General features: G+C 38.2%; 1 protein-coding gene across 1 annotated transcript in view; it reads right to left on the bottom strand.

Moving 5' to 3' along the window:
* dscama (Down syndrome cell adhesion molecule a) overlaps positions 1-15,401 on the bottom strand; it is a gene marked incomplete at its 5' end in the record, with an annotated part of 75,913 nt that overhangs the window by 23,388 nt on the left and 37,124 nt on the right. Inside the window, 8 exons of the mRNA XM_079409954.1 lie at positions 3,636-3,815; positions 5,670-5,789; positions 6,040-6,318; positions 6,424-6,699; positions 7,895-8,191; positions 8,267-8,542; positions 8,663-8,941; positions 9,649-9,795. Coding sequence (XP_079266080.1) covers positions 3,636-3,815; positions 5,670-5,789; positions 6,040-6,318; positions 6,424-6,699; positions 7,895-8,191; positions 8,267-8,542; positions 8,663-8,941; positions 9,649-9,795 — 1,854 coding nt within the window. The remainder of the gene's footprint in view (positions 1-3,635; positions 3,816-5,669; positions 5,790-6,039; positions 6,319-6,423; positions 6,700-7,894; positions 8,192-8,266; positions 8,543-8,662; positions 8,942-9,648; positions 9,796-15,401) is intronic.

The raw sequence follows: 15,401 nt of genomic DNA, 5'->3' as shown, positions 1-15,401 counted from the left end.
GTCCAAGTGCTCTTGCTTGATAATAAATATTTATCTTGTGATTATTGCTATTGCCTCTAGGAATTCTGTGTGTTTTTTTTTTTATTTAAGCCAGCAATTTTTAAACAATAGATGACTTAAATAAAACAACCCAACATGTTTGGTAAAAACTTTTAACCCAACCATGTGCTCTGTCCAATATTTACCCAGTGCTGGGTTGCCCAATAACCCAAGTATTTAACCCAGCATTTTTTGGAGTGTGGTGTAAATATGCATTTTGCTAACACTTTACAATGAGGTTTCGTTTGATAAAATTAGTTACAGCAATTTACTAGCAATGAATAATACTTCTACAGCAATAATTAGTCATATTTTCTGCTAATATACATAGCACATATATCAGTTAATGTCAACTAATGCATTAAGAACTGTTAACAAATGAGACCTTACTGTAAAGTTTACTGTAAATATTTAATATTTATGATATAAAATTATAAATAATAGGAAATTTATAAATATTATAAATATATAAACTGTGACAGCTTGTCGCAACATCACAAAAATATTATGTTTATCATTTGCTTAATTTCTTGGCCGCACAATGCTACAAATGAAGCTGGAACGAGTGGATCTGGAGACAGAGTTGTCCTGCAGTGTAATGTCTCTCCTGTCTCAGTCTCATAGCGGCTCCTGGCTCCCCGCAGGCTTTCTGAGGGCACCCATCATCCCCTATCGCATCAGCGCTCAGGGCCGTGTGTGGGGGATGTAGGCCAAGACCCTCCGCCTCACTGGGCTGGCGGGCAGAATACATGCATGTGTACAGCAGCTCCTGCCCCACGATGCACCGGGGTAAACAGTGAGCTGACTGGTTAAGTGGCTGTATTCACTGCAGCCTGATATCCTCCTTTACTGCACCATTGGGCTTTGCGTGGAGAATGAGCCACATCATGATGCTGAAAATGGTAAAGCGTGCGGCCAATCAGAGTGAAAGAGGGGAGGGATCATGGTAAAACAGCCACTGACATTTTATGTCCCACAATGTGACATTTCTTATGCTAAACTTTATCGTACCATTCACTTTTTTTCTTTTTTTTTTACTAAGAGTTTGAAATGGACTTCTACACCTTTCACAATTCCAGTATGATAACTAAACCAAAAGTAAACCAGTAAAATAAAATAATATAATAAATGCCAGCTGTTTTACTCATTTCTCATTAATTCATCACACTGGAAATGTTTTTATTTATTTATTTATATATATATTTTAATTGTCCTTTTTATTTCTATTAAGTAAAGCACATATTTAATGAATTAAATATGCAATGTGATGAGATCATGTTGCAACAATGTAACGTACATTAAATGCATAACATATTCTTTTAGATACTATAAAAACTATTTAAAACAAATGATAAAATATGTATACGCTGATATACTGCGTAGACAGCAGTTCACTATTTTCTTGTACAAACTCAAACCTGGTATTGTTTTCTCTAGCACTTAGATTTGAGTATTGAGCATTCAAGTATTTTTTCAGTTTTTTTCCAGAAGGGTAGAACTCTCTCCTTCTGTTCTGTGGCCACGGGGACACGACCTGAACTCTCAGCGCTGATCACGGCTGATCTTAATGAGGAGCTCTTTTAGGGTAAACTGGAGAGATCACAGTGGACTCTGAAACAAACCTCTCAGGGAGACTTGAGTTACAAGAGCGAGCCACAACAACAGAGCCGTGCCTCCGGGAGCAGAGCTCTCCGCACAAACACGACACAGTATTTCACCTGTCAGCCTGATCGAGCTCTCGGAGAACACAGTTTTGTGTGTATGTTGTTACACGACATGGGGAGGAGAGCGACAGAGAGAATATAGACAGAGAGAGCGAGGGAGGGAAGGAGGAAGGAAAGAGGATGAAGAAAAGGTTGTATTGGGCAGAGAGAGCGGCTCTGCAGGGAAGCTCCTGCTGCGTGCTGATAAGAGCAGGGTGTGAAAATAAGCCTCTCTAACATCACACTCTGATCAAATGAGAACGCAGCCGCTGCCGCATACATAGGCAGACAGGGAATAGTCGGATAACCCGACATTAAAACAGTTCATTTAGCTGCTGTGTCACACGCTGTAGAAAACACTGTTAAATCAAATGGATTTCAGCATTTATTTGAGTCACAATAAGGTGTAAAGATTTTACTACATTTGAAATAAACATACTTGAAGAAGTCAACATCAAATCAAAATTGACCCAGTTTACCTGCAAAGCATGTTCCAGCTATTCTTATAATAAATCTTAACAAATATAATAAAAATTGTATTCATAAATATTTCTGTTTTTTATATTTTATTTAGCATTTTACATTTTTATAAATAAACAAATACACTACTGTGCAAAGGTTTGGGGTCAATACAGTTTTTTAAAAATAAATTAATGTTGTGTAATAATATAATGTTACAAATGATTTACATTTCAAATAAATGCTGTTCTTTTCTTCTTTTGAAAAAAAAAATACATCATGATTTCCACAGGAATATTACAGTAAGTAAACTGTTTTCAACATTAATACTAAGAAATGTTTCTTGAGCAGCAAATCAACATATTAAAATGATTTCAGAAGGATCATGTGACACTGAAGACAGGAGTAATTATGTTGAAAACTCAGCTTTGCATCACAGGAATAAATTACATGTGTTATAAATTACAAATATTTTTAAATTGTACTATTTTATAGCATTTTTTGTTTTCACAAATACAGCCTTGAAAGGAGAATTTTCAAAAACAAACAGAAAATGTTTCTGACACAAAACTTTTGAACAATAGCCTAAATATAAATATTACAATTATTAATACAATTATAAATAATTAAACATGATTTTTTTCCCCCCTCAAAATATTGTTTTACTCTGAATGCATGACATTATGGATGTAAAATGGGTTGTGGGTTTCATGTTGTCTTTAAAATAAACACCACTGTTCCTATTTCTGTTTCGATCATCTAGTTTGTAACTGAATAACTCTTACACAAGCATCATGAAGAAATATTTGATGAAATTATAGTCTGAGGTAATCTCTATTGCTCTCTCTCTCTCCCTGTGCGTTTATACTGTATGTGTGTGGTAACAGAGTGTAACAGAGAGTGGGTGGATACAGAAAAAGTGAGACATGCACACACACATTAAGAACACTGAAAGCACACGCTTTTCCACATGTCAGCTCCTACTGGAGTTCACAGTGTAATGAGGGGGAAAAAGGTTTTTGGCTACTCGTGGATAAACACCCACACGCATCTGAGGCAGACAAAGAGACTGCACTGCAGAAACCCTCTCACCTGACACAACCCACTCTTGTTTAGTCGTAAAACTTACAAGAATCTTGCAAAACATAATTCCAAGCCTGCACAAAACAGAAAAAGCTGTGACCTAAACACACATTTGATTGGTTTTGCAAGTGGATCAAGAGTGGCCATAACGCTCACTGTGCAAACTTCCTCCACTGTGTCCAAAAAAAAACCTTGCTCCAGATGCAATGGACAAAGTGTCTCACTAACTATTTAGCTCTTAACAGACACCTAAATATTCATGTACAGTTGAAGGGTTAGAATTTGAGCAGAACTGCAAAGTGAACTGTCAAGACGATCATCTTATATATCTGTACAATATTGTTTTCTTACTTTTCACATTGAGGAACATGGACTTGCTGACATCGGCTCCCACGTCATTGCTGACCTTGCACAGGTAATAACCTGCGTCCTCCTCAAGAACATGCTTAATCAGCAGTGAGCCATTCCCGAGCAGCTGGACCCTGAAACCTGAGTTTAGAGCAATGGGTTGAAACTGGGGCACCCCAGCACCTGGCACAGAGAGAAAGGAAGACGTCCTCTAGTTAAAGTGTTAAAACTTCAGTTACATCATACTTTCTTTTCACCACTGGCAAATTGTTTTAAAATGTTAAGTTTATTCTTAAAAAAATAAAATAATTTCATCTTGATTTTTAGTAAAATAATACCCAAGAAAACTCGATATTAGTGAACAAATTTTGAATTATTTCTACTATATTATTATTATAGAAGTTTTTTTTCTCCGCTGGCAAAAATCGATTTTTTAAAGTTTATTTGGCAACACGTTACAATAAGGTTCCATTTGTTAACTATATTTAATGCAATAACTAACATTATAGGGATAGTTCACCTAAAAATGAAAATTTGATGTTTATCTGCTTACCCCAAGGGCATCCAGGATGTAGGTGACTTTGTTTCTTTAGTAGAACACAAATGAAGATTTTTAACTCAAACCGTTGCAGTCTGTCAGTTATATAATGGCAGTCAATGGGACCCACGGCTTTGAGAGTAAAAAAAAAACATACACAGACAAAACCAAATTAAACCCTGCAGCTCGTGATGATACAATGAGGTCTTAAGACATGAAACAATCAGTCTGTGCAAGAAACTGAAGAGTATTTATATATTATTATGTTTTTTACCTCTGATCCACCGCAGTGTCCAACTGTCCTGAGCGTGTTCACAACAGCCGGCGCGTGACGCGTCAACGTGCTCTGGCATAGTAGACGCATGTGCGTCTTTGTTTAGATCGCTTCCACGCATGCACATGTTGTGAACGTGCTCAGGACAGTTGGACATTGTGGTGGATCAGAGATTAAAGATTATATAAATAATTTTCTTGCACAGACCGATTTTTTCGTGTTTTAAGACCTCAATGTATCGTCACGAGCCGCAGGGTTTAATTTGGTTTTGTCTGTGTATGTTTTTTTGTCTCTCAAAGCCTTCGTTTGTGTTCTACTGAAGAAACAAAGTCACCTACATCTTGGATGCCCTGGGGGTAAGTAGATAAACATCAAATTTTCATTTTTGGGTGAACAATCCCATTAACTATAAACGAGCAATTTGCTTCAGTATTTATTCATCTTTGCTAATGTTAGTTAATAAAAATACAGCTGTTTATTGTTAGTTCATGCTAGCTCAGGTCCATTAAATAACATTAATAGATACAACTTTTGATTTTAATTATGTATTAGTAAATGTTGGAATCAAGATTAATCATTGATTTAGAAGTACTTTTTATTGTTAATTTGTTAACTAATATTGTTAACTAATGTTAACAAATGGAACCTTACAGTAAAGTGTTACCGCTTATTCGTAAAAACAAAAAAGCCATTATTAAATATCATCTAATAGCCATGAAACTAAATTTCAGAGTATATTATTACTACTATCATCATTGTTATTATTATTATTATTGAATTGTATTTATTTCCTCACTGTTATTTTGTAATAATTACTTTAAAATAAAATTAAAAAGTGTGAAGTTTATTCTTAAACTAGAAAAAATATATAATTTTGTCTTGATTCTTAGCAAAAAATATCTAAATATCCATGAAAATCTAAAAGTCAGAGAACAAATTTAGAATTATTTTTACTACTACTACTATTATTATAGTTCTATTTTATTTTTCTTCACTGGGCAAATTTTTATATTAAAATATATATATATTTTTTGAAAATACACTTCATTCAAAGTATATTATCTGAAAGGCTAAGTGTATTAAGTTTATTGAATTATGCATTATTACACAACTGTTTCTGAAGTAAATGTATCTTGCTTTAAGAAAGTTTATATATATTTACAAGACAAAATACAAATTAAGTGATTTTTGCATGTAAGTTTATTGTTTCAATGAAGCCATGTACCTTTTGAGTATTTCCACTCAATAGTTGGCCGCGGCTCTCCATCCGCAGAGCAGTTCAAGGTGACAGATTTACCGTAGATTCCATCCTGGTCTTGAGGCTGCACTTTGAACCTTGGTGGAACTACAAAAACCCCACATATTCACATTCAGTTCTGTATTTGTAAAAGTTTTTTTATTGGAAGTCCAAAAAAGGATGCTTAACATTTACACTAAAAAATGCTGGGTTAAATACAACCCAGTGCTGGGTAAATATTGGACAGAACACATGCTGGGTTGTTTTCAACCAATAGTTGGGTTAAATGCCTTTATACCTTCTGGACAGTAACCCAACTGCTGTATTTAACCCATCATTTTTTAGAGTGTAGTCTTACCTCTAACAATGAGCTGGCTCTGGTATTTGACGACGGCGGCATCGTTTTGGGCGATGCAGGTGTAGGTGCCGTTGTGCACTCGCTGGAGGTTGGAGATCCGTAATGAGCTGGTGAAGTCGATGTTGTCGATGGTCACCCCCAGGCTGGCGTTAATGGACTTTCCATCCTTCTCCCAGGTAATAGAGATGGGAAGGTCACCTGAGCGCACAACGCAGGGCACGAAGACACGATGGCCGATGGAATAACGTGGGAATTCGAAAGGCTGGATGAAGGGAGGCACTGACGACAACAAGAGAACATTGGTAAATATTGCTATACCAAATGAACAAGCTATTCTAATAACATCATGTAACTAATTTTACTTCAGAAGTCAAGTATCGCTACCTTTCACAGTGATGTGGACGCTCTGGTTCTTGAAGAGCTGGGGCTGAACCAGCACATGGCAGCTGTACTCTCCTTCGTCCAGTTCTTTCTGCACGTTCAGCAGCTTCAGCGTGCCGTTGTTCTCGAACGCCCGTTGACGGTCATTAAAAGGGAGAAGGTTGGAGTTCTTGTACCATTTGATGGAGTAATACGGGTAGCCAATCACATGGCAGTGAATGTACATGTCCCAACCAGCTATTGCTGTGAGGTTTTTCATTGGTCGTATGTCAGCAGGACCTTCAGGATACAAAAAAGAAACACTTCTCTTTAAAAGAATATTGACATTGGAATGAAAATACAATTGGCAGTAAATGTAGCAAAAAATAATAAAGAAAATGTAGATTTATGGTTTATGGATGAGGGCCTTTCTAAGATCAAAGAAAGAGAAAACAGAAAGTAAAAGTTTAGGATTGTTATTTTAATACAATCAATCAATCATCTATCTATCTATCTATCTATCTATCTATCTATCTATCTATCTATCTATCTATCTATCTATCTATCTATCTATCTATCTATCTATCTATCTATCTATCTATCTATCTATCTATCTATCTATCCATCCATCCATCCATCCATCCATCCATCCATCCATCCATCCATCCATCCATCCATCCATCCATCCATCCATCCATCCATCCATCCATCCATCCATCCATCCATCCATCCATCCACTACGTCATTTAAAGCTAATGTCCTCAAAGAACCGTTCAATGAATGTGCTTAAATTTCATGTGGGTACATTTACATGACAACGATGTACTAAAAGCTTCTTCCTTTGCGTTTTTGAACAGTTTTATGTACAGACATCAGTGCTGTCAAAACAGTCCCCATTTACACGGATCTGTGAAAATGACTAAAAATGCCTCATATGCATGCCAGGCCAGTAGTTGGCGATGTCACTTTGCAAAGCAACACTATATGCACCTGCACAATAATGGTATAATTTTCAAAAACTTGCACTCTGAAACCCGTTTTAAAAAGTTTGCATTCTCAGGTCCCCAAAACGCAATTGTTGTGTAAATGAACTGGCCAAAGCACATAAAATGTTTACATTTTTTAGTTGAAGACTGTTGTGTAAATGTCCCTCTTAGTATGAAGAATATTTTAATAATCTGAAAAACCTTTTTTTCACTATTAAAGAACCTTCTATAAAGAGTTCAATGGATTAAAACATTTCTTCATGGAACTATTGATGCTAATAAACAACCTTTATTTTTAAGAGTGTGGTTGGAATCCCACAGAAGAAAACAAATACACATCAATCCATATGAAAGAGTGAACATGACTGAAAAAGCAATAAAAGCACAAAAAGCTCAACAGAAATAAAAATAAGAGCAGATGTTAGTCAGGCCCTCGTCTCACATATGAACTTGAGATGAGCAGAATGAAATATATGTGTGTGTTTTGGAGGAGCTGATCTGACAAGCACCTCTTACGTTTATTCGAGCCTGGTAGGAGACCATCCCCGCCGAGTTGTTGCAGGTGCAGCGATAGACCCCGCTGTCCCGGACCTGGGTGTGGGAGATGTTCAGGTAGCTGACCACGTTCCCCTCCGCCGTTATGCTGTGACCGATGCGGTGCCGACTGTCCTTCGTGACAACGTCATCATCCAACGTCCAGGTGACGGCAGGCTGTGGAGTTCCCTTGACGTGACACATCAGAGAGACAAACTCGTTCGGACCGACAACTTTCTCGCTGAAGGCGGACAGGATCTTAGGGGTTCCATCTGTGGACAAAGACGTTTTTATGAAGTTTAAGAAACCAAAACGAACCAAAATGAAAAGGCAGGGATGGTGCTGACCTTCTAAAATGACTTGCACAAAATCCTGAGCTGACATTTTGGCCTTCCTGGCGAAGCACTGGTATACTCCTCCATCGCTCTTCGCCATCCCATCCATCACGAGGTTCTCCTTATTGATCCCATTCATCCGCACGTTGGTGCCGGTGTTGATCTTGTCGCCGTTGCGGTACCACGATAGCTCGTACTCATCTGAACCAGTCACGCTGCAGGTTAGCGACACTTGGCTACCCACGCTGCCTTTCACCTTTCGCGGACTGACCACCACTTTAAGAGGTTCTGGAACAACACAGTGACATAGCTTATGTTAACTTAATCAATAAGATATTTAGAAATATCAATAAAAATAAAAAAATATGACTTTTTTTCATTTCGTTTCAGGAGAAACTTGAGTTCTACCTTTTACCGTGAGACGACCTATGACCTCTGCGTTTCCATAGCTGTTCCACACCTCACACAAGTAGCTGCCAGTGTCACTGGGCTGGGCTCTCTCGATCAGCAGGCCTGTTGCGCTCTGACGGAAACGGGAGTCTGATTCTAGTGGTCTGTTGTTTTTTAGCCAGCGGTATTTTGGTGCCGGGTGTCCGGAGGCCTTGCATGGGAGCTCCACTCTGTGGGATGACATGACTTCCCGTTTCTCAAACCCATCGAGGATCGCAGGCGCAGAATTTGTTGGATCTATTAACAAGAAAATTTTTATTTAATATATTTTAATGTGTAATTTAATTTAATCTATCTGTCCATCTATCTATGCATCCATATATCCATCCAAATTAAATTGATTAAAATTTCTATCTATTTCTTTCCATCCAACCATCCATCCATCCATCCATCCATCCATCCATCCATCCATCCATCCATCCATCCATCCATCCATCCGTTCACCTATCTATCTATCTATCTATCTATCTATCTATCTATCTATCTATCTATCTATCTATCTATCTATCTATCTATCTATCTATCTATCTATCTATCTCTCTCTCTCTCTCTCTCTCTCTCTCTCTCTATCCATCCATCCTTCAATCTATGCAACTATTTATCTATCCGTCCACCTGAATTGACAATTTTCAATCTTACATTCCCACAACATCAGTTGAAATCTCACAAAACATGTCAAAATCTAGTGAAAATTGAAACAAACTTAACATCATTAGCTATAGAAGAGCATGACTATAATACACCATGAATACTCTGCCAGTCACTTTGAATTAAAGTTATTAGATAGTTTGAGACTCCTTTTAGACATAAGTTATATATCTAATTTATAAGCTTGCGTCTAGCTAACACACGCAAGTCTCTGGCTTTCACTGAAATTTTGAAACAACGGGAATGATGAATGTCTGATCTGACAGACTAATAATATATCATTAAACACTTTTTACCTGGCACAAATAGCCGTGCGCTGTTGCTCTGTCTGGTCTCAGATGTGTAGCGATGTCTCGTCATACAGCGGTAGTTGAATAATTCGTCCTCCTTCTGCACATCCAAGATGTACAGGGCCCCCGTGGACGTTATGAGAAATCGAGGCCCTAAAATCAGAAAATATGATATAATTAGGGTGAGGTATCTTTGTAACATCTTTGTAAACTTTAATTAATTGGTGAGCGTTAAACACAGTTATTCAGTAGCATCTGTATGTCATAATGAGACATTATGGGCATGGTTAACAGAATCTTGTTTTCCCCATCAGCCTCAGTAGGAACTCGCTGATTTAGCACAGCTATTCCTGCCAGTCACGTGCAGTTTTGATTGGCCCGCCGCTCGTGTACCAGTAAGTACTGATTTCATGCTAATGGTTTGATAACACAGAATATGCAGGTCGTAAAACTTTATGAGGAAAAATGTCTGCCAGGGCCGCCACATGCTCTGCCATGCCTCTCAGAGGAGACGTCTGTGTCACATTTGATTGAGAATGCCATTTGCTCTCTTTTCTATGTAATGACTAAAACGGAGGGGTGGAATTTGTCTCACTTCCTGTAACAAGAACATATCGCACAGGCCTCAAACAAGAAGGTAATTCCATTACGTCATTTAAAGCTAGAGAAGTGCTCAGTTTTCTAGAATTTCCACACTTCTAAATAGAATTTCTTTATTAGAGTGTAGAGAGTTCATTTAGATGCCAAATATATATATATATATATATATATATATATATATATATATATATATATATATATTGTGACGAGTCGGCTGCCTCCCCCCTGTCCATCATCACCACCCCGTCCCGTATTCACCGCCCTTCACCAGGCTCCCGACGGGAGTGGGTGTGTGAGAGAGGAGGGGCGCTGAACACGCAGGGCTGGCGGCGTGTGATGAGGCGCACCTGACGTGAATGGAGCCTCATCACCGCCGCCGTTTAAACGCCGAGCGCGCCTCTCCTCGAGAGACCGGTCTCTTCCCCGTGCATGCACGCTGGTGTCCTCGTGGGTCCAGGAAAAGGAGCGTAGAGGGAACTACCTGCCGCCGTCAGAGACGCGAGCGGCCGGACCCGCAGTCCGGCCGACACTGCACCCGCGATACGGCCGTCGGGCAAGGACGCCGGGCCGTGGAATCCCGTCGAGCACCCGGGGATGAAGGAGTTGGACGAAGCCGCCACAGAAGCCGCCGTCACCCGCGCCCCGGGACCTCCAGACGGGAGCGCGTGCGGCCGCCGGACTCCGCCCCTTACCTGGACCCTTCCCTCCTGAACACTGCCCTCCTGCACAGCCCCGCAGCACAACGAGGACACCAGATCCCCGTTTATTTTGGACACTTTTCCCCCTTTGGACACTTTATTTTAATATTTTGTTTAATAAAAACCTCTCCGAGGCTTGACGCCACGCCCACTGTGTCTGTCGTTGGCTCCTCCCGCCACAATATACATATCTATATATATATGTGGGGAATATCTATATATATATGTGGGGAAGTCGTGGCCTAATGGTCTCGGGCCGGCAGGGATTGTAGGTGGGGGGAGTGAATGTCCAGCGCTCTCTCCACCCTCAATACCACGACTGAGGTGCCCTTGAGCAAGGCACCGAACCCCCAACTGCTCCCCGGGCGCCGCAGCATAAATGGCTGCCCACTGCTCCGGGTGTGTGCTCACGGTGTGTGTGTGTGTGTGTTCACTGCTGTGTGTGTGCACGTTGGATGGGTTAAATGCAGAGCACGAATTCCGAGTATGGGTCACCATACTTGGCAGTATGTCACTTCACTTCATATATATATATATATAAAATATATATTTTTTTAAATCGAATTTATATAAATAAAAATTAACATTTTAAATGCATTTCTCACTCTCATAATGCATTTGGGTCAATTTTGACCCAGAAAAGATATGTAAAAAAAAATCTAAAAATGCATCATTTTTAGTAAGGGGGTTAAATTTACAAAACATTTTAAATGACCTCAAAATATGAAGCATTATTATTATAATTCCAATTTATTTTTTTACAATTAAATTTTAAAGGATAAAACCATTTAAAAATAAAATGTTAATAAAACGCTTTGTGCTTGGGTCATTTTGGACCAGAGTATGAATGGAGTACCAATAGGTGTCAGAAATACTTTTTGTAAAATTAGCTATGAAGTTATATTAGCGGCAAAAACGTTTGTAAGTTTTTCCCATATCACACACTTGTGGGACTGAATTTTGAGTTTTGAGGAATCATGAGTTATACATTTAAATTAATTTAATTAAATTCCATTCATTCCAATGGGGTTAATACTGGTAATTCTCAGATTATATGTTCTTATAAATTACATACAATTACAGTATATATACTCAAATTAAATTTCTTAAAAATAAATGTCATATATTTTAATATACGTCCTCATTCACTTTAATTGTATGCAAAAGCAAGACCAGGAGCATGCTTTACTGTAGAAAGACAAGATGAAAGTGAGTAAATTATAATTTTCATTTCTGGGTGAACTATTCCTGCAGTACAAAATCACAAGCCTTAAAGAGCAGCTATAAGGATGATGCTTCCCTCTAGATTACACATATTCAAATGCCCCTGTGAGCTGCTCCTGATGCTCTTGTTCTCCTGTGGGTTTTGTCTGGGCTATTTTCCAACAGAAGCTCCATTTTATTACAAAATGCCTCTCTGTGTGTGTATTTATGTGTATGCGAGTCTGTTACTGCCTGTGTGTTAAATCAAGTACCATAAGTAAACAGTTTAGCAATGAATAAAAGAAGCTACATCGAGCCAAAAGGCGAGATGCAGCTATTGTGAGTTCTGACCCAGTTAGAGATGACACACCGCAGATCTGAGGTCCTGCAGGCATTGCCAGTCATGGACTTAATGTGGAGTGTGACGAGCTACAATTTACACAGCGAGTGGGTGGAGAGAGAGAGAGAGAGAGAGAGAGAGAGAGAGGGAGAGAGAGAGAGAGGGAGAGAGAGAGAGACAAAGTGTTTGTTTTGTCTAAGCAAAGATTAATGAGCTGTCTGATTTTTAAACCACTAGCATGAGGAAGTAAATCTAAATTTCAAATTATTTTATTAAATTGGAGTTAAATTTACTCTACTCTGGTCCTTTTTTATGTTTAGTTTAACTACATATGTATGTGTATGTGTGTGCGTGTGTGTGTGTGAATAATCGCTTTACAAGTAAAAAAAGAAATACCCTACTTAAATAATAAAAATAATACTTACAAAAACATCTATTTACATATAGAATCTTTAATATTAATCTGAATTGTATAATAATAAAAAAATTATAATTACACAAATAAACATTTTGTACACACATTCTTTTTTTAAAAATGTATAAAATAAAACAATTAAGATTATAATTTAAACAAACGTATATAAACATCTATTTACATAGAGAATCTTTAACAATCTAAATATGTGTAATTTTGATCATTTATATTATGTATTATATATAATTATTATATTTTAAAATTATGTATATATATATATATATATATATACTTTTTAAATGTAAAAAATACAGCATTTAAATAAAATAGTATTTTAAAAATAAATAAAAATTAATAGAAATAAATATCAGAAAAAATCTGAAGTAATTTACAAATTATTATTAAACTATACACTATTAAACATTTGAATTCATACATCATACATTATGAAAAGTCATATATTATAATAAAAAAATTGTATACATAATGCAAAAAAAAAATATTATAATTACAGATATATTAATTTGAGACAAAGAAACTGAAAAGACTAAGAAAAGCCCACCACATCGCAATCTTCTGCACCCATTTGTTCCATCCCTTCCGTCCGAATCCAGCAAGACACATCACACTGCAGAGATATGCGAAGTACTTGTTTATCTGTTCCTTTGCATGCGAGCAGTGCTAGTATAAGACAGCTTGTCTTCAGTGACAAAAGGAAAATAATTGTGTGTATGTGTGCCGACTGCAGCAGACACACACACACACACATACGTCTCTGTCAGAGCCCGGCTCTGCAGCTATCTCCCATTTACTCAAACATACACTTCAGCGGGAGCAAATTACATTTCTACTAACAGTCACACTAAATGTGCTGCTGTATTTGTCTTGAGAATGAGGAGAAGACATTTCAGGTTATTTAGAATGAGATTATTAACTCGGTAGCACTGCTATCCCGTGCCGTTTTGTATTTGAGATGGTGCAGCGAAAGGCCAGGCATCGAGGATGAATATACTTACAGAAGAGCCGATAGGGGAGCCGTGTGCCCCAGTTTCTTAATCTGATAGTAGGAGCTCTTGAGGTGCTTTAACTGTGTCGAAATGACAGGTTACTGGTTTCCTTTCTCTTCCTGTAAAGCTGATTTCTCCGTTTCTCCCTCTAGCAATCTCACATTTTCCCCTTTCCTTTAAACACAGTAGCAAAGCCAGGCCACACAATGCTCCTCATCGACCTCAATGCATATCCCACAATACAATTTTAACCCTTTACTTTACGCTCTGTAAGAACAAGGGAAAATCTGCTTTCTATTGTAGAGATAAAGTATCACACATGTGGTGTCACCTTCTAAATGACACACGAAAACACTGAACACAGTCAACATGAATCTGTTCCCTTGGCTCTGACAACATCCTGTAAGGTATTTGAGCAGTTAATTGGTTTGTGTGTGTGTGTGAGAGTGTGTTCACCGAACAATGGCGTGAGATCAATAGTAACGATCCAGCTCGCCTCTGACAGTGGCCTGTCTGCAATGTGAACTGCAAAGAAGAGCCTTCAGTGAGTATCTGATAACGCTGATTCACTATAGTCAAGTGTTTCAATGCAGCTGTTCAAAAGGTGATTCACTGAGTCTTTTGAGTCTTCACTTCATACTGACCCCAAACTTTTGAGGACTATGTATATCACACAGATATTTTAACATAAACAGTCAGTTAGTGTTGTTTTTGGCGGCCTGTTTTAATTTTAGTTTTAGTCTAGTCTTTGTGTGAAGCTGTCATTTTAGTTTTTATTAGTTTTAGTCACGTTCATACTCTTTTTAGTCTAGTCAAGTTTCAGTCAACTAAGGCTACGTCCACACGAAGCCAGATTTCTCCCTATCCGATCTTTTTTTTTTTCTCAAATTCCGTAAACATGGAGTCGTCTCACGAAATATCTGCGTCCACACGGAATCACTGAAACCGACTGAAAACGATGTAGTACACATGCCAGACCAATATGTGGCGCTGTAATTCTGCCACAGAAATACACAAAAAAACAGAGAAGAAGACTTGGACCGTGTGCGTAAACCTTGCGCGCTGAATACAAACTAACACACAAAGCAGAAGATTCTGCTTTAATAAAGTTAATGAGCTCAGTGGGTTCTGCAGCACGAACACAGGCACGTAGTCTAACATTGTTGTTGTTGTTGTCGCTATTATGTGACGTAGCGGTGTCTGATTAGGGGCGAGACGTGGGCTGATGACGTCATCGTTTCAGAAAATATACGGATTCGCCGTCCACACGAAAACGGCGTTTTCAAATTTATCCACCCTGGGACCCGGTTTAAAAAATGATCGGTTTCACTCTTCGAAAACGCCGGATTCGTATGGACGAAACGCCTATACGGTAAAAAATTTATGCGTATACAGCGAAACGCGTCTTCGTGTGGACGGGGCCTAAAAGTCTGAACATTTTAGTCTTATTTTAGTCAGAATTATCCATGACTATTTTCATCTAGTTTTAGTCGACA

This window comes from Barbus barbus (genome assembly GCF_936440315.1).
Source record: "Barbus barbus genome assembly, chromosome: 47".
Taxonomy (NCBI): Eukaryota; Metazoa; Chordata; class Actinopteri; order Cypriniformes; family Cyprinidae; genus Barbus; species Barbus barbus.
The sequence above is the reverse complement of the archived record's forward strand: the minus strand, read 5'-3'. Positions and strand labels throughout refer to the sequence as shown.